Source organism: Chamaea fasciata, unplaced genomic scaffold, assembly GCF_029207755.1.
Source record: "Chamaea fasciata isolate MVZ Bird 193981 ecotype frontalis unplaced genomic scaffold, bChaFas1.0.hap1 SCAF_1237, whole genome shotgun sequence".
Classification (NCBI taxonomy): domain Eukaryota; kingdom Metazoa; phylum Chordata; class Aves; order Passeriformes; family Sylviidae; genus Chamaea; species Chamaea fasciata.
The window spans coordinates 1-24,244 of NW_027095322.1; the positions used below are offsets into that span (position 1 = coordinate 1).

Here is a 24,244-nt window from a genome sequence, read left to right on the forward strand (position 1 = left end):
ATTGATTGAAGTAAACGAGATATCGTGGGTTCGAATCCCAGCGGTGCCTTATGTCGGGGCACCCCCTTTTTAACGGGGGACACCCCCAGATTTTTCGGGGACTCTTCATTTGTAGAAAAAAAACCCGATTTTGGGGAAAAAACCGGAATTCTGGGGGAAAAAACCCGGAATTTTGGGGTAAAACCCGTGGATTTTAGGGGTTTATTTGGTTAAAGAAAAGAGGAGATCCCGGGTTCGAATCCCAGCGGTGCCTTTTGTCGGGACACCCCCTTTTTAACGGGGGACACCCCCAGTTCATTCGGGGACTCTCAAATTGGGGGAAAAGCGGAAATTTGGGGGGAAAAACTCCGGAATTTTGGGGAAAAAATCCGGAATTTTGGGGAAAAAACCCGGAATTTTGGGGAAAAAACCACGGATTTTAGGGGTTTAATTGATTGAAGTAAACGAGATATCGTGGGTTCGAATCCCAGCGGTGCCTTATGTCGGGGCACCCCCTTTTTTGGGGGAGACACCCCCAGTTCATTCGGGGACTCCTCATTTGTAGGAAAAACCCCGATTTGGGGGGAAAAAACCCGGAATTCTGGGGGAAAAAACCCGGAATTTTGGGGGAAAACCCGTGGATTTTAGGGGTTTATTTGGTTAAGGAAAAGAGGAGATCCCGGGTTCGAATCCCAGCGGTGCCTTTTGTCGGGGCACCCCCTTTTTAACGGGGGACACCCCCAGATTATTTGGGGACTCTCAAATTGGGGGAAAAGCGGAAATTTGGGGGGAAAAACCCCGGAATTTTGGGGAAAAAACACGGATTTTAGGGGTTTATTTGGTTAAGGAAAAGAGGAGATCCCGGGTTCGAATCCCAGCGGTGCCTTTGTCGGGACACCCCATTTTGGGGGGGAAAACCTCAGTTTGGGGGGGTAAACACCCCATTTTGGGGGGGGGAAAACTCCATTTTTGGGGGTAAACACCCCATTTTGGGGGGGAAAACCCCATTTTTTGGGAGGGACACCCCATTTTTGGGGTAGATACAAACACACAAACACAACTCCGAATGGGAGGAAACCCCAATTTTGGGGGAAAAAAAAACCATTTTTGGGGGGTAACACCCCATTTTTTGGGAGGAAACTCATTTTTTGGGAAAACCCCATTTTTTAGGTAGTTACAAACACACACACACATCTCCGAGTGGTAAAAATCCCATTTTTTGGGGTCACACCCCATTTTTTTGGGAAAAAAACCCCATTTTTGGGGGGGAAAAACCCCAATTTTGAGGGGCAAACCTCATTTTTTGGGGGGGACACCCCATTTTGGGTCGATACAAACACACAAACACAACTCCGAGTGATAAAAATCTCATTTTTTGGGGTACCACCCCATTTTTGGGGGGGAAAACCCCATTTTTGGGTCGATACAAACACACACACTCATCTCCGAGTGATAAAAATCCCATTTTTTTTGGGTACCACCCCATTTTTTGGGGGAAAAACCCCATTTTTGGGTCGATACAAACACACACACTCATCTCCGACTGATAAAAATCTCATTTTTTGGGGTAACACCCCATTTTTGGGGGGGAAAACCCCATTTTGGGTCGATACAAACACACACACTCATCTCCGAGTGATAAAAATCCCATTTTTTTTGGGTACCACCCCATTTTTGGGGGGAAAAACCCCATTTTTGGGTCGATACAAACACACACACACATCTCCGAGTGATAAAAATCTCATTTTTTGGGGTAACACCCCATTTTTTGGGGGAAAAACCCCATTTTTGGGTCGATACAAACACACACACACACCTCCGAGTGATAAAAATCCCATTTTTTTTGAGTACCACCCCATTTTTTTTTGGAGAACACCCCGGATTTGGGCCTTGGGGGGAGGTTTTGCACACCGGGGATTTTTTTGGGGAGGATTTGGGGGATTTTGGGGGGTTCAGGCGATGGTCAGGTGCGTGTCGGGGGGGGACCCCACAGGCCCCTTTGTGCCTCTCGAAGAGGAGCTGCAGCCGCTGCACGTAGAGCTCGTGGTAGTGGGCGACCAGCTCGGGCGGGGGGCGAGGGACCCGCGGCACCTCCAGGGGGGTCCCCACTGTCCTCCCCCCACCCCGAAAAAAAATAAAAATTTTAAAAAAAAAAAAAAAATCCAATAAATTCCATTTATTTTGGTGATTTGTGAAATGATATTTTGTTCAATGGTGATTATTTATTAAGTGAGGGCAAGTGGTTGAATGGTTGGAAATAGGAAGAGGAATGGAAATGGAAATGGAAATTTAAAATTAAAATTAAAATCAAATTAAAATTAAAATTAAATTAAAATTAAAATTAAATTAAAATTAAAATTAAAATTAAAATTAAAATTAAAATTAAAATTAAAATTGAAATTAAAACTAAATTAAAATTAAAATTAAAATTAAAATTGAAATTGAAATAAAATTAAAATTAAAATTAAAATTAAAATTAAAATTAAAATTAAAATTAAAATTAAAATTAAAATTAAATTAAAATTAAAATTAAAATTGAAATTGAAATAAAATTAAAATTAAAATTAAAATTAAAATTAAAATTAAAATTGAAATTGAAATTAAAATTAAATTAAAATTAAAATTAAAATTAAAATTAAAATTAAAATTAAAATTAAAAATTAAATTAAAAGTAAATTCCCCCTAAACTCCCCCAAACTCCCCCAAATTCCCCAAAATCCCTCAAAACTCCCCAAATTCCGTCAAAACTCCCCCAAACTCCCCCCAAACTCCCCCAAATCCCCCCAAAATCCCCCCAAAACTCCCTCAAAATCCCCTCTGAAATTCCACCAAAATCCCCCAAAATTCCCCAAATTCCCCCAAACTCCTCCAAAATCCCCCCTGAAATTCCCCGAAATTTCCCGAAAATCCCCCCAAAACCCCCCCAAATCCCCCCAAATCCCCCAAAACTCCTCCAAAATCCCCCCAAAATCCCCAAAATCCCCAAAATCCCTCCAAATCCCCCCAAAATTCCCCCAAATCCCCCCCTGAAATTCCCCCAAATCCCCCCAAAATCCCCCCAAAATCCCCAAAATGCCCCCAAAACTCCCCAAAATCCCCCCAAAATCCCCCAAAATCCCCCCAAAATCCCCAAATCCACCCAAATTCCCCCAAATCCCCCCAAAATCCCCCCAAAATCCCCAAAATGCCCCCAAAATTCCCAAACTCCCCAAAATCCCCCCAAAACCCCCCAAAATTCCCCCAAATCCCCCCCTGAAATTCCCCCGAATCCCCGGAAAATCCCCCCAAATGCCCCCAAATCCCTCAAAACTCCCCAAAAATTCCCCCCAAAATCCCCCCCAAACTCCCCAAATCCCCCCAAAAATTCCCCCAAAATTCCCCCAAATCCCCCGAAAATCCTCCCAAATTCCCCCAAATCCCCCCCAAACTCCCCAAATCCCCCCCAAATCCCCCAAAACTGCCCCAAATCCCCCCAAAATCCCCCCAAATCCCCCCAAAATCCCCCCAAAACTCCCCAAAATCCCCTCAAAATCCCCAAAATCCCCCCTGAAATTCCCCGAAAATCCCCCAAAACTCCCCCAAATCCCCCCAAAACTCCCCAAAATCCCCCGAAAATCCCCCCCAAAATCCCCCAATTCCCCCCCCCCCCGCCCCGCACTCACCGACCACGGTGAGGGGCACTCGGAAGGGCAGGAAGGGGAGCCCCCCCCGACCCCAAAAGACGCAGGGGGCGAACCCCAAAACCCTCTTCAGGCCCCGCTGGAGGCGGCGGAGCGGCGACGACTCGGCCAGGGGGGGCTGCCGGAACGCCTCCTGCTCCCCAAAAACGTACACGGGCACCAGGGGGGCGCTGGGAGAAACCCCCCCGGACCCCCCGGAGGGTCAGGGGGCACCCCAAAAAACCCGGCTTGAGGTGTTTTGGATTTAGGGGGTTGGTGTATCCCACCCCCCGCAAAAAAAAAAAATATGAAAAGAAATAAAAGTTGGTGGAAATCGCCGGGAAAATTCATCCAGGAAGCCCCGGAGGTTGGGAGGTTTGAGGAGGAACTGCAGCAAAAGTGTCCCGAAATCCCTCCAGGAACACCCCAAAACACAAAACTGCCCCCAAAACCCAACTAGGAACACCCAAAACCCCCAAAACCCAACCAGGAACACCCAAAACCCCCAAATCCCTCCAGGAACACCCAAAACCCCAAAAGTGCCCCCAAAATCCAACCAGGAACCCCCAAAACACAAAAAGTTCCCCCAAAACTGCCCCCAAATCCCTCCAGGAACACCCCAAACCCCCAAAATCCCTCCAGGAACCCCCAAAACCCAAAAAATTCCCCAAAACCCAACCAGGAACACCCAAAACACAAAAGATTCCCCAAAACCCAACTAGGAACACCCAAAACACAAAAAATTCCCCAAAACCCAACCAGGAACACCCAAAACCCCAAAAACCCAACCAGGAACACCCAAAACCCCCAAATCCCTCCAGGAACACCCAAAACCCCAAAACTGCCCCCAAAACCCAACCAGGAACACCCAAAACACAAAAAGTTCCCCCAAAAGTGCCCCGAAATCCCTCCAGGAACACCCCAAACCCCCAAAATCCCTCCAGGAACCCCCAAAACCCAAAAAATTCCCCAAAACCCAACCAGGAACACCCAAAACACAAAAGATTCCCCAAAACCCATCTAGGAACACCCAAAACACAAAAAGTTCCCCCAAAAGTGCCCCAAAATCCCTCCAGGAACCCCCAAAACCCAAAAAAATTCCCCAAAACCCAACCAGGAACACCCAAAACCCCAAAACTTCCCCAAAAACTGCCCCAAAACCCTCCAGGAACACCCCAAACCCCAAAACTTCCCCAAAACCCAACCAGGAACACCCAAAACCCCAAAACTGCCCCCAAAACCCAACCAGGAACACCCAAAACACAAAAAGTTCCCCCAAAAGTGCCCCCAAATCCCCCCAGGAACCCCCAAAACCCAAAAAAATTCCCCAACACCCAACCAGGAACACCCCAAACCCCAAAACTTCCCCAAAAACTGCCCCAAAACCCTCCAGGAACACCCCAAACCCCAAAACTTCCCCAAAACTGCCCCCAAATCCCTCAAGGAACACCCAAAACTGCCCCAAAACCCAACAAAGAACACCCAAAACACAAAAAATTCCCCAAAAAGTGCCCCGAAATCCCTCCAGGAACCCCCAAAACCCAAAAAATTCCCCAAAACCCAACCAGGAACACCCAAAACACAAAAAGTTCCCCCAAAAGTGCCCCGAAATCCCTCCAGGAACACCCCAAACCCCCAAAATCCCTCCAGGAACACCCCAAAACACAAAACTGCCCCCAAAACCCAACTAGGAACACCCAAAACCCCAAAATCCCTCCAGGAACACCCAAAACACAAAACTGCCCCCAAAACCCTCCAGGAACACCCAAAACCCCAAAAAGATCTCCCAAAATCCCCCCAGGAATTCCCAGTACCCCAAAACTTCCCCAAAACTGCCCCCAAATCACTCCAGGAACCCCTAAAACCCCAAAACTGCCCCCAAAATCCAACCAGGAACCCCCAAAACCCAAAAAATTCCCCAAAAATTGCCCCCAAACCTCTCCAGGAACCCCTAAAACCCCAAAAACTGCCCCAAAACCCTCCAGGAACCCCTAAAACCCCAAAACCCAACCAGGAACACCCAAAACCCCAAAACTGCCCCCAAAACCCAACCAAGAACACCCAAAACACTAAAAGTTCCCCCAAAAGTGCCCCGAAATCCCCCCAGGAACCCCCAAAACCCCAAAACTGCCCCAAAAACCCAACCAGGAACACCCAAAACCCAAAAAATTCCCCCAAAAGTGCCCCCAAAGCCCAACCAGGAACACCCAAAACCCCAAAACTTTCCCCCAAAACCTCCCCAAATCACCCCAAAACCCCTCCAAAACCTTCTAGGACCCCCGAAAATCGCCCCAAAACTGCCCCAAACTACCCCAAACCCACCCGAATCCCCCCAAACCTCCTCAAATCACCCCCAAACCCCCCGAAATCATCCCCGAATCTCTCCAAATCACCCCAAAACTGCCTCAAACGACGCCCAAACCGCCCGAATTCCCCCCAAATCTCCCCAAATCCTCCCAAATTCCCCCCAAATTCCCCCAAACTGCCCCAAATCCGCCCCAAATCCCCCTCAAAACCCTCCAGGGCCCCCGAAAATCGCTCCAAATCACCCCAAAATCGCCCCAAATCACCCCAAAATCGCCCCAAATCACCCCAAAATCGCCCCAAATCGCCCCAAATTTCCCCCAAACCGCCCCAAATTCCCCCGAATTTGTCTCCAAATCACCCCCCAAGACCCGCCCCGAATTCCCGGAAAACCCCAAAAATTCCCCCCAAAAACCCCGAACTGCCCCAAACCTCCCGAAACCTGTTCAGGTGGCCCCAAACCCCGCCCCCAAAACTCGCAAAAAAAAAAATAAAAAGAAAAGAAAAAAATTTTAAAAATAATTTAAAAAACAGAATAAAAAATAAAAAAAAAAATTAAAAATTAAAAATAAAATGAAATAAATAAAATGAAATAAAATAAAATAAATAAAATGAAATAAAATAAAATTAATAAAATGAAATAAAACAAAATAAACCAAAGCAAAATAAAATAAATAAAATAAAACGAAATAAAACAAAATAAAACAAAATTAAAAAATAAAACAAATTAAAATAAAATAAAATAAAATAAAATAAAATAAAAAAATAAAACAAATTAAAATAAAATAAAATAAAATAAAATAAATTAAATTGAATTAAACAAAATAAAATAAAATAAAATAAAATAAAACTAAACAAAACTAAATAAAATAAAACCAAATAAAATATATAAAATAAAACTAAAATAAAATAAAACCAAATAAAATAAAATAAAATAAAACTAAACAAAACTAAATAAAATAAAACCAAATAAAATATATAGAATAAAACTAAAATAAAATAAAACCAAATAAAATAAAATAAATAAAATAAAACTAAACTAAACAAAACAAAATAAAATAAAATAAAATAAGATAAGATAAAATAAAAATAAAATAAAAATAAAATAAAACAAAACAAAATAAAATAAAATAAAATAAAATAAGATAAAATAAAATAAAATAAAATAAAATAAAACAAAACAAAACAAAACAAAATAAAATAAAATAAAATAATAAGATAAAATAAAATAAAATAAAATAAAATAAACCAAAACAAAATAAACTAAACCCGGGACCGCCCCAAGCCCCCAAACCCCCAAATTTCACCCCAAATCTCCCCGAAACGCACCCGTGGCGCAGGGCCAGGCGCACGAAGCCGCGGCGGCGGCGCAGGGTGACGCGGTGACAGCCCGGGGTCCCCTCCAGCGCCTCGGCCGCGCCGCCCACCATGATCAGCAGCGCCTGCGAGCCCCGCTGCAGCACCGCGTCCAGGCAGCGCTGGCTCACCGGGCACAGCCCTGGGAAAAAAACGGATTTAGGACAACCCGAAACCCCAAAAAATCAGAATTTCCCACAAAAAAACCCCGAAGTGGGAAAAAACCCGGTGAAAAAAGGACGAAATTTGAGCCCAAAAGCCCCAAATTTGCCCCAAAGCTGAGCCCAGTCCAGGCAGCGCTGGCTCACCGGGCACAGCCCTGGGAAAAAAAACGGATTTAGGACAACCCGAAACCCCAAAAAATCAGAATTTCCCACAAAAAAACCCGAAAGTGGGAAAAAACCCGGTGAAAAAAGGACGAAATTTGAGCCCAAAAGTCCCAGATTTGCCCCAAAGCTGAGCCCAGTCCAGGCAGCGCTGGCTCACCGGGCACAGCCCAGGAAACAAGGGGTTAAAGGCACCCGAAATCCCAAAAAATCAAAATTCCCCCCAAAAAACCCCGAAAGTGGGAAAAAACCCGGTGAAAAAAGGACGAAATTTGAGCCCAAAAGTCCCAGATTTGCCCCAAAGCTGAGCCCAGTCCAGGCAGCGCTGGCTCACCGGGCACAGCCCTGGGAAAAAAACGGATTTAGGACAACCCGAAACCCCAAAAAATCAGAATTTCCCCCCAAAAAAACCCCAAAGTGGGAAAGAACCCGGTGAAAAAAGGACGAAATTTGAGCCCAAAAGTCCCAGATTTGCCCCAAAGCTGAGCCCAGTCCAGGCAGCGCTGGCTCACCGGGCACAGCCCTGGGAAAAAACGGATTTAGGACAACCCGAAACCCCAAAAAATCAGAATTTCCCCCCAAAAAAACCCCAAAGTGGGAAAGAACCCGGTGAAAAAAGGACGAAATTTGAGCCCAAAAGCCCCAAATTTGCCCCAAAGCTGAGCCCAGTCCAGGCAGCGCTGGCTCACCGGGCACAGCCCAGGAAACAAGGGGTTAAAGGCATCCAAGATCCCAAAAAATCAAAATTTCCCACAAAAAAACCCCAAAGTGGGAAAAAACCCGGTGAAAAAAGGACGAAATTTGAGCCCAAAAGTCCCAGATTTGCCCCAAAGTTGGTCCCAAAAGCCCCGAATCGGACCCCAACCCTAAAAAAATGGGGTTCGGGGCACCCCGAAATCCCAAACAAACCCCCAAAAATTCACAAAAAAACACCCAAAAAAAACACCCCAAAATCCCCCCCAAAAAACCAAAAAAACCCCCCAAAAAATCCCCAAAAAATCCCCCAAAAATCCCCCAAAAATCCCCAAAAATCCCCCAAAAATCCCAAAAAAATCCCAAACCACCCCCCAAAAATCCCAAAAAATCCCCCCAAAATCCCCCCATAATCCCCAAAAAACCCCCAAAAAAACCCCAAAAAATCCCCCCCAGAAAAACCAAAAAAACCCCAAAAAATCCCCAAAAATCCCCAAAGTCCCAAAAATCCCCAAAAAACCCCCAAAAAATCCCAAAAAATCCCCAAAAAATCCCACAAAACCCCCCAAAAATCCCCCAAAAAATTCCCCAAAAACCCCCAAAAATCCCAAAAAATCCCAAAAAAATCCACAAAAAATCCTCCCAAAAATCCCAAAAAAATCCCCTCAAAAACCGCAAAAAATCCCCAAAAAACCCAAAAAATCCCCCAAAAAACCCCAAAAAATCCCCCCAAAAAACTCCCAATAAACCCCAAAAAATCCCCCAAAAAATCCCAAAAAAATCCCCAAAATCCTCCAAAAAACCCCAAAATACCCCCCAAAAAAATCCCCAAAAATCCCCGCAAAAATCCCCAAAAAATCCCCCAAAACCCCAAAAATTCCCAAAAAATCCCCCAAAATGCCTCAAAAAAACCCCAAAAAATCCCCCCCAAAAAATCCCCAAAAATCCCCAAAAAACCCCCAAAAACCCCCCAAAAAAATCCCCAAAAATCCCCAAAAAATCCCCCCAAAAATCCCAAAAAAATCCCAAAAATCCCCCAAAAAATCCCCAAAATCCCCCCAAAAATCCCCAAAATCCCCAAAAAAAATCCCAAAAACCCCCAAAAAATCCCAAAAATCCCCCCAAACCCCCCCAAATCCCCCCAACCCCCCAGATTCCCCTCACCGGCGGCCATGGCGTACTCCCGGTAGACGGGCATGCGGAAGAGCCCGTCCAGCGCCGCCAGGTTGGGCCGCAGCCCCGGGCACGGCCCCGGCCCGTTGGCGGCGTTCCCGGCGGCGCCGCGGCCGCCGGTGACGAAGGCGCCGAAGACGCCGATGCAGGAGATGCCGTGAGGGTGGGCGGGGAGCACGTAACTGCGGCCGGGGGGCAGCGGGCACTCGCGGACCACCTGGGGACGCGTGGGGACGACGGGGACAGCGGGGACGTTGGGGACATCGGGGGCGTTGGGGACAATGGGGACAGCGGGGGCGTTGGGGACATCGGGGACGTTGGGGACAATGGGGACATCGGGGGCGTTGGGGACATCGGGGGTGTTGGGGACAATGGGGACATCGGGGGCGTTGGGGACATCGGGGGCGTTGGGGACAACGGGGACATCGGGGGCGTTGGGGACAACGGGGGCAACGGGGACGACGGGGACAGCGGGGGGCGTTGGGGATGTTGGGGACTTTGGGGACATCGGGGACAACGGGAACAACGGGGACATTGGGGACATCGGGGACAACGGGAACAACAGGGACATTGGGGACATCGGGGACATCGGGGGCGTTGGGGGCGTTGGGGATGTTGGGGACGTTGGAGACATTGGGGACATCGGGGGCGTTGGGGACTTTGGGGACATCGGGGGTGTTGGGGACATTGGGGATGTTGGGGACACTGGGGACATTTGGGGACATCGGGGGCGTTGGGGACATTCCAGGGATTTGGGACATCGGGGACATTTGGGGTTATCGGGGACATCGGGGGCGTTGGGGACCTTGGGGATGTTGGGGACATTGGGGACATTTGGGGGCATCGGGGGCGTTGGGGACATTCCAGGTATTTGGGACATCGGGGACATTTGGGGTTATCGGGGACATCGGGGGCGTTGGGGACATCGGGGATGTTGGGGACATTGGGGGCATTGGGGGTGTTGGGGACATCGGGGACATCGGGGACAATGGGGACATTGGGGTCATTGGGGACATCGAGGGCGTTGGGGGCGTTGGGGACATTGGGGACATCGGGGACAACGGGGACAACGGGGGTGTTGGGGACATCAGGGACACTGGAGACATCGGGGACTTTGGGGACATTGGGGACATTGGGGACATCAGGGACATTGGGGACATTCCAGGGATTTGGGACATCGGGGACATTTGGGGTTATCGGGGACATCGGGGATGTTGGGGACATTGGGGACATTGAGGGGATTGGGGACATTTGGGGACACTGATGACGTTTGGGGACGTTTGGGGACATTTGGGGACATTTGGGGACACCGGTGACAGCGGTACCTGGATGGGGAAATAGTCACAGAAATGGTCCCAGATGCGCCAGTTCCGCAGCCAGGCCCAGTGACGGGGCCCTGGGGACACCGAGGGGACGTTGGGGACATTGGGGGGACGTTGGGGACATTGGGGGGACATTGGGGACACCGAGGGGACATTGGGGACATTGGGGGGACGTTGGGGACACCGAGGGGACGTTGGGGACACATAGGGGGGGACACACGGCTGCGGTTCTGTCCCCAATGCCACACGGATGTCCCCAAATGTCCCCAAATGTCCCCTCAATGTCCCCAGTGTCCTCAAATGTCCCCAATCCCCCATTAACCTCCAACGTCCTCAATTCCCCCAGTCCGCCCAATGTCCCCAAATGTCCCCAATGTCCCCATGGTCCCCAAAGCCCCCAAATCCCCCCCAAATGTCCCCTCAATGTCCTCAGTGTCCCCAATGTCCCCAAATGTCCCCAATGTCTCCAATGTCCCCACTGTCCCCAGTGTCCCCAAATGTCCCCAAATGTCCCCGCTGTCCCCATTGTCCCCAATCCCCCCATGGTCCCCGCTGTCCCCAGTGTCCCCAGTGTCCCCAATGTCCCCATTGTCCCCAAATGTCCCCGCTGTCCCTGCTGTCCCCGCTGTCCCCAGTGTCCCCATTGTCCCCAATGTCCCCAGTGTCCCCAGTGTCCCCGCTGTCCCCACTGTCCCCAGTGTCCCCAGTGTCCCCAAATGTCCCCCAATGTCCCCAACGTCCCGCTGTCCCCGCTGTCCCCATTGTCCCCAATCCCCCCACTGTCCCCATTGTCCCCAATGTCCCCAGTGTCCCCATTGTCCCCATTGTCCCCAAATGTCCCCGCTGTCCCCGCTGTCCCCAGTGTCCCCAGTGTCCCCAGTGTCCCCGTTGTCCCCCATTGTCCCCGCTGTCCCCGCTGTCCCCAATGTCCCCAGTGTCCCCATTGTCCCCATTGTCCCCAAATGTCCCCGCTGTCCCCGCTGTCCCCAGTGTCCCCAATGTCCCCAAATGTCCCCACTGTCCCCATTGTCCCCAAATGTCCCCGCTGTCCCCATTGTCCCCAATCCCCCCACTGTCCCCAGTGTCCCCATTGTCCCCAAATGTCCCCAATGTCCCCATTGTCCCCAAATGTCCCCGCTGTCCCCGCTGTCCCCGCTGTCCCCATTGTCCCCATTGTCCCCAAATGTCCCCGCTGTCCCCGCTGTCCCCGATGTCCCCATTGTCCCCAATGTCCCCATTGTCCCCAAATGTCCCCAAATGTCCCCGCTGTCCCCGCTGTCCCCGCTGTCCCCACCGCTGTGCGGCCCGTGCCAGTCCCAGAGCCACCAGCCCGCGTAGGTGACGCTGACGAGCCAGAGCCGCGTCCGCAGCAGCAGCAGCAGCGCCAGCGCCGAGGCCGGCCCTAATTAATTAGCCTTCATTAGCCTTCATTAGCCTCATTAACCCCTCGTTACCCTCATTATCCAACCCCCCCCAGCCTTCATTAATTGTTCCCCTCCCCCCGTTAATTGCCACCCCGTTAACTGCGCCCTCCCCTCTAAGGGTTAATTTGATCCCCCTTCCATTAATTAGCCCGCCTGAGTTAATTAATTCCTTATTAATTAATTATTCTCGGTAATTAGCCCCATTAATTGCCCCTTTAAATTCCCCATTCGGGGTTAAGTGCCACCCCGCTAATTGCGCCCTCCCCTCTAAGGGTTAATTTGATCTCCCCCTTCTATTAATTAGCCGGCTTGAGTTAATTAATTCCCCCTTAATTAATTAATTATTCTCCCCATTGCACGCCCCAGTCAGGGTTAATTAACCCCCGTTAATGACCACCCCGTTAATTGTGCCCTCCCCTCTTAGGGTTAATTACTCCTTCTGCCTTAATTAACCCCCGCTAATCACCCCCGTTAATTGCCCCCTTCACCTTTAACCCCGCAAGCCATCTCTCCCTCCTCATTAATTACCCTCCCAGTCATTAATTACTCCACATTAATTATCCCTCCAGGGTTTAAACCTTTCCCCAAAGGGTTAATTACCCCTCCCGGTTCTTAATTAACCCCTCAGCCCTAATTAACCCCCAGGATTAATTACCCCCGTTAATTGCCCCTTTCACCTTTAACCCCTCAAGCCACTCATCCCTCCTCATTAATTAACGCTCCCAGCCATTAATTATCCACATTAATTACCCCTCAAGACCTTAAACCTTTCCCCAAGAGGCCAATTACCCGTCCCAGTTGTTAATTAACCCCTCAGCCGTAAATAACCCCCGCTAATTACACCCCCAGGCTTAATTACCCCCGTTAATTGCCCCCTCAACCTTTAACACCATCTAGCAACTCCTCATTAATTACTTCCCCAGTCCTTAATTACCCACATTAATTATCCCTCCAGACTTTAAACCCTTTCCCTAAGGGGTTAATCACCCCTCCCGGTTATTAATTAACCCCTCAGCCTTAATTAACCCCCAGGCTTAATCACCCCCCGTTAACTGCCCGCTCCCCTTTAAACCCCATCAACACCCTCCTCCCCCTAATTAATTAACGCACCCCAGCCATTAATTACCCACATTAACCAACCCCCACCTTTCCCTAAGGGGTTAATCATCCCTGCCGGTTATTAATTAACCGCCGAGCCCTAATTAACCCCGGCGTTAATTACCGAGGAAGAGGAAGGTCAGCATCCATTGCAGGACACAGAGCGACTGCACGAAGGTTCCGCCCATCGCTGCCCCGGGGGGGGGGGGGGGACAGAAATTGGGGTGACACCTCCGGGGGTGGGGGGTCCCCAAAATTTAATTTTGGGATTTTTTTAAAAAAAGGGATTTTTAGGGATTTTGGAGTTTTTTAAATGGGATTTTTAAAAAATTTTTTGGGGTTTTTAATGGGATTTTTTTGGGGTTTTTTTTGGTTTTTTTTTAAATGAGATTTTTTTGGGGGTGTTTTAAATGGGATTTTTTGGGGTTTTTTTTTCCGTTTATAAATGGGATTTTTTGGGGGGGGGAGGGGTTTAATTGGATTAACTAATAAAACCTCAAAAAAAAAACCCCAAAAACCAAAAAAAAAAACCCAACCAAAACCGCTAAAAAATCCCATTTTGAAATTCGAAAAAATTCAGAAAAAAAACCCCAAAATCCCATCAAGAAAAACCCAAAATCCCATTTAAAAAACCCCAAAAATCCCATTTAAAAAACCAAAATATTCCGAAAAAAACCCTGAAAAATCTCATTTTACAAAAAAATCCCATTTAACCCCCCCAGAGAATCCCATAAAAACCTCAAAAATCCCATTTAAGAAACGCCGAAAAATCCCTGAAAAATTCCCATAAAAACCCCCCAGAAATCCCAATTAAAACCCCTCAAATTCCCATTAAAAAACCCCAAAAAATCCCATTAAAACCCCTCAAATTCCCATTAAAAAACCCCAAAAAATCCCATTAAAACCCCTCAAATTCCCATTAAAAAACCCAAAAAAATCCCATTAAAAAAACAACAAAAAACTCCATTAAAACGCCCCCAAAAAATCAGAAAAAAACCTAAAAAATCCCATTTAAGAACCACCCCCCCCAAAAAAAAATCCAGGAAAAAATCCCCTTTTAAACCCCCATTTAAAAAAACCCCAAATCCCATTAAACCCCCCCAAAAAATCCCATTAAAAACCCTCCAAAAAAAAAAATCCAGGGAAAAACCCTCAAAAATCCCATTAAAAAGTTAAAAGAAAAAAAAAAAATCTCATTTAAAAACCCCGAAAAAATCCTGAAAAATCTCATTTAAAAACCCCGAAAAAACCCTGAAAAATCTCATTTAAAAACCCCGAAAAAATCCTGAAAAATCTCATTTTAAAAACCCCGAAAAAACCCTGAAAAATCTCATTTAAAAACCCCGAAAAAATCCTGAAAAATCTCATTTAAAAACCCCGAAAAAACCCTGAAAAATCTCATTTAAAAACCCCCAAAAATCCCATTAAAAAGAAAAAAAAAATCCCGAAAAAAATCTCAAAAATCCTATTAAAAATCCTCCAAAAAAATCCTTGGAAAAACCCCATTTAAAACCCCCCCAAATCCCATAAAATCCCCCAAAAATCTGATTAAATCCCCCCCTCGGTACCTTCGGTTGTCGCCACGTCCCGGCCGAGCCCGAACTTTGCCCGCGGGGCGGAGGAAGGAGCCGGGAGCGGTTCGGGGGAGGGCGGGGAAGGAGGAATTTAAAAAAAAAAAGGGGGGAACCCCTCGTGGAAAACCCCCAAAATTCCCGAAATTTCCCCCGCCCAAAAAATCAAAAATCAGAGAAACCTCCCCCAAAAAAATCCCCAAAAAAATCCGATTAAAAACGGCCTAAAAAAAGGGAGAAAATTCAAATTTTTTGGGGGGGGTTGAAATGGGGGGGAAAAAAAAGGGGGGGAAAGGTGGGGGCGGACCCCAAAAATTTACCCCAAAATCGCACAAAATAGCCCCAAAATATCCCCCCTCCCCCAAATCACAGAAAATTGATAAAATTAATGAAATCCCCCCCCAAAATTCCACCAAATCCACAAAATCCTCCCAAATTCCCCCCCAAATCTGCCTAAATTCACTCAAATTCCAACCAAATCCGCCTAAATCCAGGAAAATTCCAACAAAATCCGCCCAAATTCCCCCAAATCCACAAAATCCGCCCAAATTCCAACAAAATCCGCCTAAATCCACCCAAATTCCAAAATCCACCCAAATTCCCCCAAATCCACAAAATCCGCCCAAATTCCAACAAAATCCATCCAAATTCCAACAAAATCCGGCTAAATCCACCAAAATTCCAACAAAATCTGCCTAAATCCACCCAAATTCCAACAAAATCCACCCAAATTTCCCCAAATCCACAAAATCCTCCCAAATTCCAACAAAATCCACCCAAATTCACCCAAATCTACAAAATCCCCCCCAAAATTCCCCCCAAATTCCACCCAAAATCCCCCAAAATTCCCCCCGAAATCTCCCAAAACTCCCCCCAAAATCCAATTCATCCAAATCCACAAAATCCACCCAAATTTCCTCAAAATCCCCCCAAATTCCACCCCAAACCTGCCCAGAATCCCCCCAAAAATCCCCCCCAGATCCCACAAAATTAACAAAATCCCCCAAATTTCCCCCAAATCTACAAAATCCGCCCCAAATCTCCCAAAATTCCCCCAAAAATCTCCCGAATTCCCCCAAAAAATCCCCAAAAATTCAAAATACGCCTCATTTAAATCCACTTTATTGGGTTTCAATCCGATTTTTTTGGGGTGCAGATTTTTTGGGGACCCCCCTGAATTTTTTGGGGTGCCCGGGGAGGATTTTGGGGTTCACACGAAGCTGAGGAGCCCCAAAATCCTGTAAAAAAACCCCAAAAATCCCAAAAAATTCAAAATACGCCTCATTTAAATCCACTTTATTGGGTTTCAATCCGATTTTTTTGGGGGTTCAGATTTTTTGGGGACCCCCCTGAATTTTTTGGGGGTTCAGACGAATCTCAGGGAGGTCCCGACCCCCCAAAATTCCCCCAAAACTCCTAAAAAAATCCCCCAAAATTCAAGATACGCCTCATTTAAATCCACTTTATTGGTTTTTAATCCGATTTTTTTGGGGGTTCAGATTTTTTGGGGACCCCCCTGAATTTTTTGGGGTGCCCGGGGAGGATTTTGGGGTTCACAGGACGCTCAGAGAGGTCCTGACACCCCCAAAAAATCCCAAAAAATTCAAAATACGCCTCATTTAAATCCACTTTATTTGGTTTCAATCCGATTTTTTTGGGGTGCAGATTTTTTTGGGGACCCCCCTGAATTTTTTGGGGTGTCCGGGGAGGATTTTGGGGTTCACACGAAGCTGAGGAGCCCCAAAATCCTGTTAAAAAACCCCAAAAAATCCCAAAAAATTCAAAATACGCCTCATTAAAATCCACTTTATTGGTTTTTAATCCGATTTTTTTGGGGTGCAGATTTTTTGGGGACCCCCCTGAATTTTTTGGGGGTTCAGACGAATCTCAGGGAGGTCCCGACCCCCCAAAATTCCCCCAAAACTCCTAAAAAAATCCCCAAAAATTCAAGATACGCCTCATTTAAATCCACTTTATTGGTTTTTAATCCGATTTTTTTGGGGGTTCAGATTTTTTGGGGACCCTCCTGAATTTTTTGGGGTGCCCGGGGAGGATTTTGGGGTTCACAGGACGCTCAGAGAGGTCCTGACACCCCCAAAAAATCCCAAAAAAATTCAAAATACGCCTCATTTAAATCCACTTTATTTGGTTTCAATCCGATTTTTTTGGGGTGCAGATTTTTTTGGGGACCCCCCTGAATTTTTTGGGGTGCCCGGGGAGGATTTTGGGGTTCACACGAAGCTGAGGAGCCCCAAAATCCTGTAAAAAAACCCCCAAAAATCCCAAAAAATTCAAAATACGCCTCATTTAAATCCACTTTATTGGTTTTTAATCCGATTTTTTTGGGGTGCAGATTTTTTGGGGACCCCCCTGAATTTTTTGGGGTGCCCGGGGAGGATTTTGGGGTTCACACGAAGCTGAGGCGCCGCTCGGGGGGGATCCCGAACCCCCCTTTGTGCTCCTCGAAGAGTCCCTGGAGCCGCTCCCGGTACCGGCGATGCCAAAACTCCACCTGCTCCCCCGACGGCTCCGGCAGCCGCGGCAGCTCCAGGGGAGCCCCCACTTGGGAAAGATCCCGAAAATATCGTGGAAAGGAGGAAAAAAAAAATAAAAAATTAAAATGTCATTTTTTAAAAAAAAAAAATCCCGTTAAAAAAGCTCAAAATACAAGAAAAAGAAACAAGAAAATCCCGTTAAAAATGTAAAAAATGAACCAAATTAAACAAAAAAAACCCCGCTCAAAACAACTAAATTCCCATTAAAAATAATAAAAAAAAAAATCCTGGAAATCCTATTTAAAAATCCACCTAAAAATCCCATTAAAAGGAAAAAAACCCAAAAAAATCTGGCCAAAAATGTAAAAAAAAAACCCCAAATTAAACCAGAAAAGAATCGCTCAAAACAACCAAATTCCCATTAAAAAACCCCTGGAAATCCTATTTTAAAATCCACCTAAAAATCCCATTAAAAGAAAAGAAAAAACCCCAAAAATCCTGTTAAAAATGTCAAAAAAACCAAATTAAACCAGAAAAAAACCGTTCAAAACAACCAAATTCCCATTAAAAAAACCCCTGGAAATTCTATTTAAAAATCCCCCTAAAAATCCCATTAAAAGAAAAGGAAAAAAAAAAAAAACAAAAAAAACCCAAAAAATCCCGTTCAAAACCCCCCAAAAACAGCAACAAAACAAACAAAAAAAATCCCATTAAAAACCAAATAAAATCCCATTAAAAACAAAAAAAAAATCCCATTAAAAACCAAAAAAAATCGCATTAAAAACCCCCAAAAAATCCCATTAAAAACCAAAATAAATCCCATTAAAAACCAAAAAAAAATCGCATTAAAAACAACAAAAAATCCCATTAAAAACCCCAAAAAATCCCATTAAAAACCAAAATAAATCCCATTAAAAACCAAAAAAAAATCCCATTAAAAACCAAAAAAAAATCCCATTAAAAACACAAAAAAAATCCCATTAAAAACCAAAAAAAAATCGCATTAAAAACAACAAAAAATCCCATTAAAAACCCCCAAAAAAATCCCATTAAAAACCAAAAAAAAATCCCATTAAAAACCAAAAAAATCCCAATAAAAATCCCCTAAAATCCCATTAAAAACGCCAAAAAATCCTATTAAAAAACGCCAAAAAAAATCCCATTAAAAACCCCCAAAAAATCCCATTAAAAACGCAAAAAAAATCCCATTAAAAACCAAAATAAATCCCATTAAAAACCAAAAAAAATCCCATTTAAAACTCCCCAAAAATTCCATGAAAAACGAAAAAAAAAACCCCCAAACCGAAAAAAAAATCCCATTAAAAACACCCCAAAAACCCATTTCAGGAGAGTTCAGAATAAAAAGGGATTTTAACGGGATTTTAATGGGATTTTGGGTTTTTTTTAATGGGATTTTGGGGTTTTTTAATGGGATTTTGGGGGGTTTTAATGGGATTTTGGGGTGTTTTAATGGGATTTTGGGGTGTTTTTATTGGGATTTTTGGGGGTTTTTATTGGGATTTTTGGGGGGTTTTTAATGGGATTTTGGGGTGTTTTTATTGGGATTTTTGGGTGTTTTTAATGGGATTTTTTGGGGGTTTTTAATGAGATTTTTGGGGTGTTTTTAATGGGATTTTTGGGGGGTTTTTAATGGGATTTTGGTTTTTTTTAATGGGATTTTTGGGTGTTTTAATGGGATTTTTGGGGGGTTTTTAATGGGATTTTTGGGGGGTTTTTAATGGATTTTTGGGGGGGTTTTAATGGGATTTTTGGGGGTTTTTAATGGGATTTTTGGGGGTTTTTAATGGGATTTTTGGGGGGTTTTTATTGGGATTTTTTGGGGGTTTTTAATGAGATTTTTGGGTGTTTTTAATGGGATTTTTGGGTGTTTTTAATGGGATTTTTTGGGGGTTTTTAATGGGATTTTTTGGGGGTTTTTAATGGGATTTTGAGGTGTATTTATTGGGATTTTTGGGGTGTTTTTAATGGGATTTTTTGGGTGTTTTTAATGGGATTTTTGGGTGTTTTTAATGGGATTTTTGGGGGGTTTTTAATGGGATTTTGGGGGGTTTTTAATGGGATTTTTGGGTGTTTTTAATGGGATTTTTTTGGGGGTTTTTAATGGGATTTTTGGGGGGTTTTTAATGAGATTTTTGGGTGTTTTTAATGGGATTTTTTGGGGGTTTTTAATGGGATTTTGAGGTGTATTTATTGGGATTTTTTGGGTGTTTTTAATGGGATTTTGGGGTGTTTTTATTGGGATTTTTGGGTGTTTTTAATGGGATTTTTGGGGGTTTTTATTGGGATTTTTGGGTGTTTTTAATGGGATTTTTGGGGGGGTTTTAATGGGATTTTTTGGGGGTTTTTAATGGGATTTTTGGGGGGTTTTTAATGGGATTTTTGGGGTGTTTTTAATGGGATTTTTTGGGGTGTTTTTAATGGGATTTTTTGGGGTTTTTTTATGGGATTTTTGGGGTTTTTTAATGGATTTTTTGGGGGGGTTAATGGGATTTTTTGGGTGTTTTTAATGGGATTTGGGGTGTTTTTAATGGGATTTTGGGTTTTTTTAATGGGATTTTGGGGGGTTTTTATTGGGATTTTTGGGGGTTTTTATTGGGATTTTTGGGGGGTTTTTAATGGGATTTTGGGGGGTTTTTAATGGGATTTTTGGGGGTTTTTATTGGGATTTTTTGGGGGGTTTTTAATGGGATTTTGGGGTGGTTTTTTATGGGATTTTTGGGGTTTTTTAATGGGATTTTTTGGGGGGGGTTTAATGGGATTTTTTGGGGTGTTTTTAATGGGATTTTTTGGGGGTTTTTATTGGGATTTTTTGGGGTTTTTTAATGGGATTTTTGGGGGTTTTTAATGGGATTTTGGGTTTTTTTAATGGGATTTTGGGGTTTTTTAATGGGATTTTGGGGTGTTTTATTGGGATTTTTGGGGGTTTTTATTGGGATTTTTGGGGGTTTTTAATGGGATTTTTGGGGGGGGTTTTAATGGGATTTTTTGGGGGTTTTTAATGGGATTTTTGGGGGGGTTTTTAATGGGATTTTTTGGGTGTTTTTAATGGGATTTTGGGGTGTTTTTATTGGGATTTTTGGGTGTTTTTAATGGGATTTTTGGGGGGGTTTTAATGGGATTTTTTGGGGGTTTTTAATGGGATTTTGAGGTGTATTTATTGGGATTTTTGGGGTGTTTTTATGGGATTTTTTGGGTGTTTTTAAGGGATTTTTGGGGGTTTTTAATGGGATTTTTGGGGGTTTTTATTGGGATTTTTGGGGGGGGTTTTTATTGGGATTTTTTGGGGGTTTTTAATGGGATTTTTGGGGTGTTTTTAATGGGATTTTTGGGTGTTTTTAATGGGTTTTTTGGGTGTTTTTAATGGGATTTTGGGTGTTTTTAATGGGATTTTTGGGGGGGTTTTTAATGGGATTTTGGGGGGTTTTTAATGGGATTTTTGGGTGTTTTTAATGGGATTTTTTGGGGGTTTTTAATGGGATTTTGGGGGGGTTTTTAATGGGATTTTGTTTTTTTTTAATGGGATTTTGGGGGGGGGTTTTATGGGATTTTTGGGGGTTTTTAATGGGATTTTGGGGTGTTTTAATAGGATTTTTGGGGGTTTTTAATGGGATTTTGGGGTGTTTTTATTGGGATTTTTGGGTGTTTTTAATGGGATTTTTGGGGGGGTTTTAATGGGATTTTTTGGGGGTTTTTAATGGGATTTTTGGGGGTTTTTAATGGGATTTTGGGTGTTTTAATAGGATTTTTGGGGTGTTTTTAATGGGATTTTTGGGGGGTTTTTAATGGGATTTTGGTTTTTTTAATGGGATTTTTGGGGGGTTTTTAATGGGATTTTTGGGTGTTTTTAATGGGATTTTTGGGGTGGTTTTATTGGGATTTTTTGGGTGGTTTTATTGGGATTTTTTGGGTGGTTTTATTGGGATTTTCGGGCCCTGCAGAGTCCCTGGAGCCGCTCCCGGCACCGGCGGTGCCAAAGCTCCACCTGCTCCAGGGGAGCCCCCACTTGGAAAAATGGGAAAATCCCATTAAAAGAAAAGAAAAAAATCCAATTAAAAAAAAAAAAAAGAAAATTCCCATTAAAAACTCCAAAAAAATCCGGTTAAAAACTCAAAAAAATCCCATTAAAAACATCCAAAAAAACCTCATCAAAAATCGCCAAAAATTCCCATTAAAAAAACGGGAAAAAAAATCCTTTTTTTCCTGTTTACCCCAAATTTTTTTCCCATTTTTTCCCAGATTTTTTTTTTGCGTTTCTCCCTAATTTTTTTTCCCCCAAAGTTCGCATTTTTCCACCCAAATTTTTCCCATTTTCTCCCCACATCTTTTCCCATTTTTCCCCAAATTTTCCCCTTTTTCTCCCAAATTTTTCCCCATTTTCCCCCAAATTTTTTTCCATTTTTTCCCAGATTTTTTTTGTGCTTCTCCCTAATTTTTTCCCCCCAACTCCCTTGTTTTTCCCCCAAATTCCCCCTTTTTCTCCCAGATTTTCCCCCAAATTTTTTCCCCATTTTTTCCCAGATTCTTTCACACTTCTCCCTAAATTTTTTTCCCCCAAATTTTATGTTTTCCCCCCGGAATTTTTGCAGCTTCTTTCCCAATCTTTTCCCCCATTTTCTTCCAGATTTTTTTCCCGTTTTCCCCCAATTTTTCCCAATTTTTCCCATTTTCCCCCCAATTTTTTCCCGCTTTTCCCCCGATTTTTTTCCCGTTTTCCCTCAATTTTTTCTCATTTTCCCCCCAATTTTTTCCCATTTTCCCCCCGATTTTTTCCCCGTTTTCCCCCAATTTTTTCCCATTTTCCCCCGATTTTTTTCCCCGTTTTCCCCCAATTTTTTCCCAATTTTTTCCCATTTTCCCCCCAATTTTTTCCCGCTTTTCCCCCCGATTTTTTTCCCGTTTCTCCCTTAAACTTTTTTTTTTTTTCCCCCGAATCCCTCTTTTTTAAATTATTGATTTTTTATTATTTTTTGGGTGTCTCACCCACGGTGTGGATGGGCCTTCGGAAGGGCAGGAGGCCGAAGCTGTACTGGAAAACCCGCGGGCGTGGAACAGCGGCAGCGAAATCCCCAAAATCCGCTGGAGCCGCTGCTGGAGGCGCCGGAGCCGCGAGCCCGGAGGGTTCGGCACCTGCCGGAAGAGCTCGTTCTCCCCGAAGCTGAACACCGGCACCAGCGGGGTCCTGGGAAACGAGAAAAGGGAGACTCGGGGGGGGATTGGGGCTCCCCAAAGTACTGAGCAAAACGATTCCCCAAAATTCCGCTTGAAAAACACCAAAATTCCGCTTAAAAAACACCAAAATTCCGCTTTTAAAACACCAAAATTCCGCTTTAAAAACATCAAAATTCCGCTTTAAAAACACCAAAATTTCGCTTTAAAACACCAAAATTCCGCTTTTAAAACACCAAGAATTCCGCTTTAAAACCAACAAAATTTTGCTTTAAAAACACAAAAAATTCCGCTTGAAAAAACACCAAAATTCCACTTAAAAAACATCAAAATTCCGCTTTAAAAAACACCAAAATTGCACTTTAAAAACACCAAAATTGCGCTTTTAAAACACCAAAATTCCGCTTAAAAAACGCCAAAATTCCGCTTTTAAAACACCAAGAATTCCGCTTTAAAACCAACAAATTTTGCTTTAAAAACACAAAAAATTCCGCTTTAAAAACACCAAAATTCCGCCTTAAAAACACAAAAAATTCCACTTTAAAACACCAAATTCAGCTTTAAAAACACCAAAATTTCGCTTTAAAAACACCAAAATTCCGCTTAAAAAAACATCAAAATTCCGCTTTTAAAACACCAAAATTGCACTTTAAAACACCAAAATTGCGCTTTTAAAACACCAAAATTTCGCCTAAAAAACACCAAGTTCCGCTTTAAAAACACCAAAATTCCACTTCCAAAACACCAAAATTTCGCTTAAAAACCACCAAATTCCGCTTAAAGAACACCAAAATTCCGCTTTAAAAACATCAAAATTCCGCTTTTAAAACACCAAATTGCGCTTTAAAAAAAACCAAAAATTCCGCTTTTAAAACACCAAAATTCCACTTTAAAAACACCAAAATTCTGCTTTAAAGACACCAAAATTCCACTTTCAAAACACCAAAATTTCGCTTAAAAACCACCAAATTCCGCTTTAAAACACCAAAAATTCCGCTTTAAAACCCCCAAAATTCAGCTTTAAAAACACCAAAAATTCTGTTTTAAAACCCCCAAAATTCCGCTTTAAAACCCCCAAAATCCCCCTCGGGAACGTCAAATCCCAACCCCAACGCTGAACACCGGCACCGGGAGGGGGGTCCTGGTTTGGGGGGATTTGGGGGGATTTTGGTAAAATTCCCACTGGAAATCCCAAATCCCCCAAAATCCCCCCAAATCCCCTCCTAAACCCCTCCCACCACCCCACATGCCCCAAAATTCCAAAAAATCCCAAAATTTCCCCAAAATTCCAAAAATCCTCCCCAAATTCCCCCAAAATCGCCTCAGATCCCCCCCAAATTCCCAAATTTCCCCCAAAATCCCCCAAATTTTCCCCAAATTTCCTGAATTTCCCCAAATTTCCCCCAAATCCCCAAATTTCCCCCAAATTTCCCCCCAAATTCCCAAATTTCCCCCAAATTTCCCCCAAATTTCCCCCAAATCCCCAAATTTCCCCCAAATTCCCAAATTTCCCCCAAATTTCCCCCAAATCCCCAAATTTCCCCCAAATTTCCCCCAAATTTCCCCCAAATCCCCAAATTTCCCCCAAATTCCCAAATTTCCCCCAAATTTCCCCCAAATCCCCAAATTTCCCCCAAATTTCCCCCAAATTTCCCCC

General features: G+C 44.2%; 1 protein-coding gene and 1 long non-coding RNA gene across 2 annotated transcripts; both read right to left on the minus strand.

Moving 5' to 3' along the window:
- Nucleotides 1-1,787: 1,787 nt before the first annotated feature.
- Nucleotides 1,788-13,522, minus strand: LOC136284658 (2-acylglycerol O-acyltransferase 3-like; the record flags this gene model as incomplete). Its single annotated transcript, XM_066175014.1, has 7 exons — nucleotides 13,459-13,522; nucleotides 12,107-12,214; nucleotides 10,816-10,886; nucleotides 9,482-9,707; nucleotides 7,272-7,440; nucleotides 3,642-3,829; nucleotides 1,788-2,087 (listed from the first exon to the last, which is right to left on the minus strand). Coding segments are annotated over exons 1-7 (1,126 nt in total), but the record flags the coding sequence as incomplete, so codon positions are not given.
- A 2,483-nt stretch (nucleotides 13,523-16,005) lies between these two features.
- On the minus strand, nucleotides 16,006-23,823 carry LOC136284656 (uncharacterized). Its single transcript, XR_010719249.1, has 2 exons — nucleotides 22,402-23,823; nucleotides 16,006-17,467 (listed from the first exon to the last, which is right to left on the minus strand). It is a non-coding gene; the product is annotated as an uncharacterized lncRNA (long non-coding RNA).
- Nucleotides 23,824-24,244: the final 421 nt, after the last annotated feature.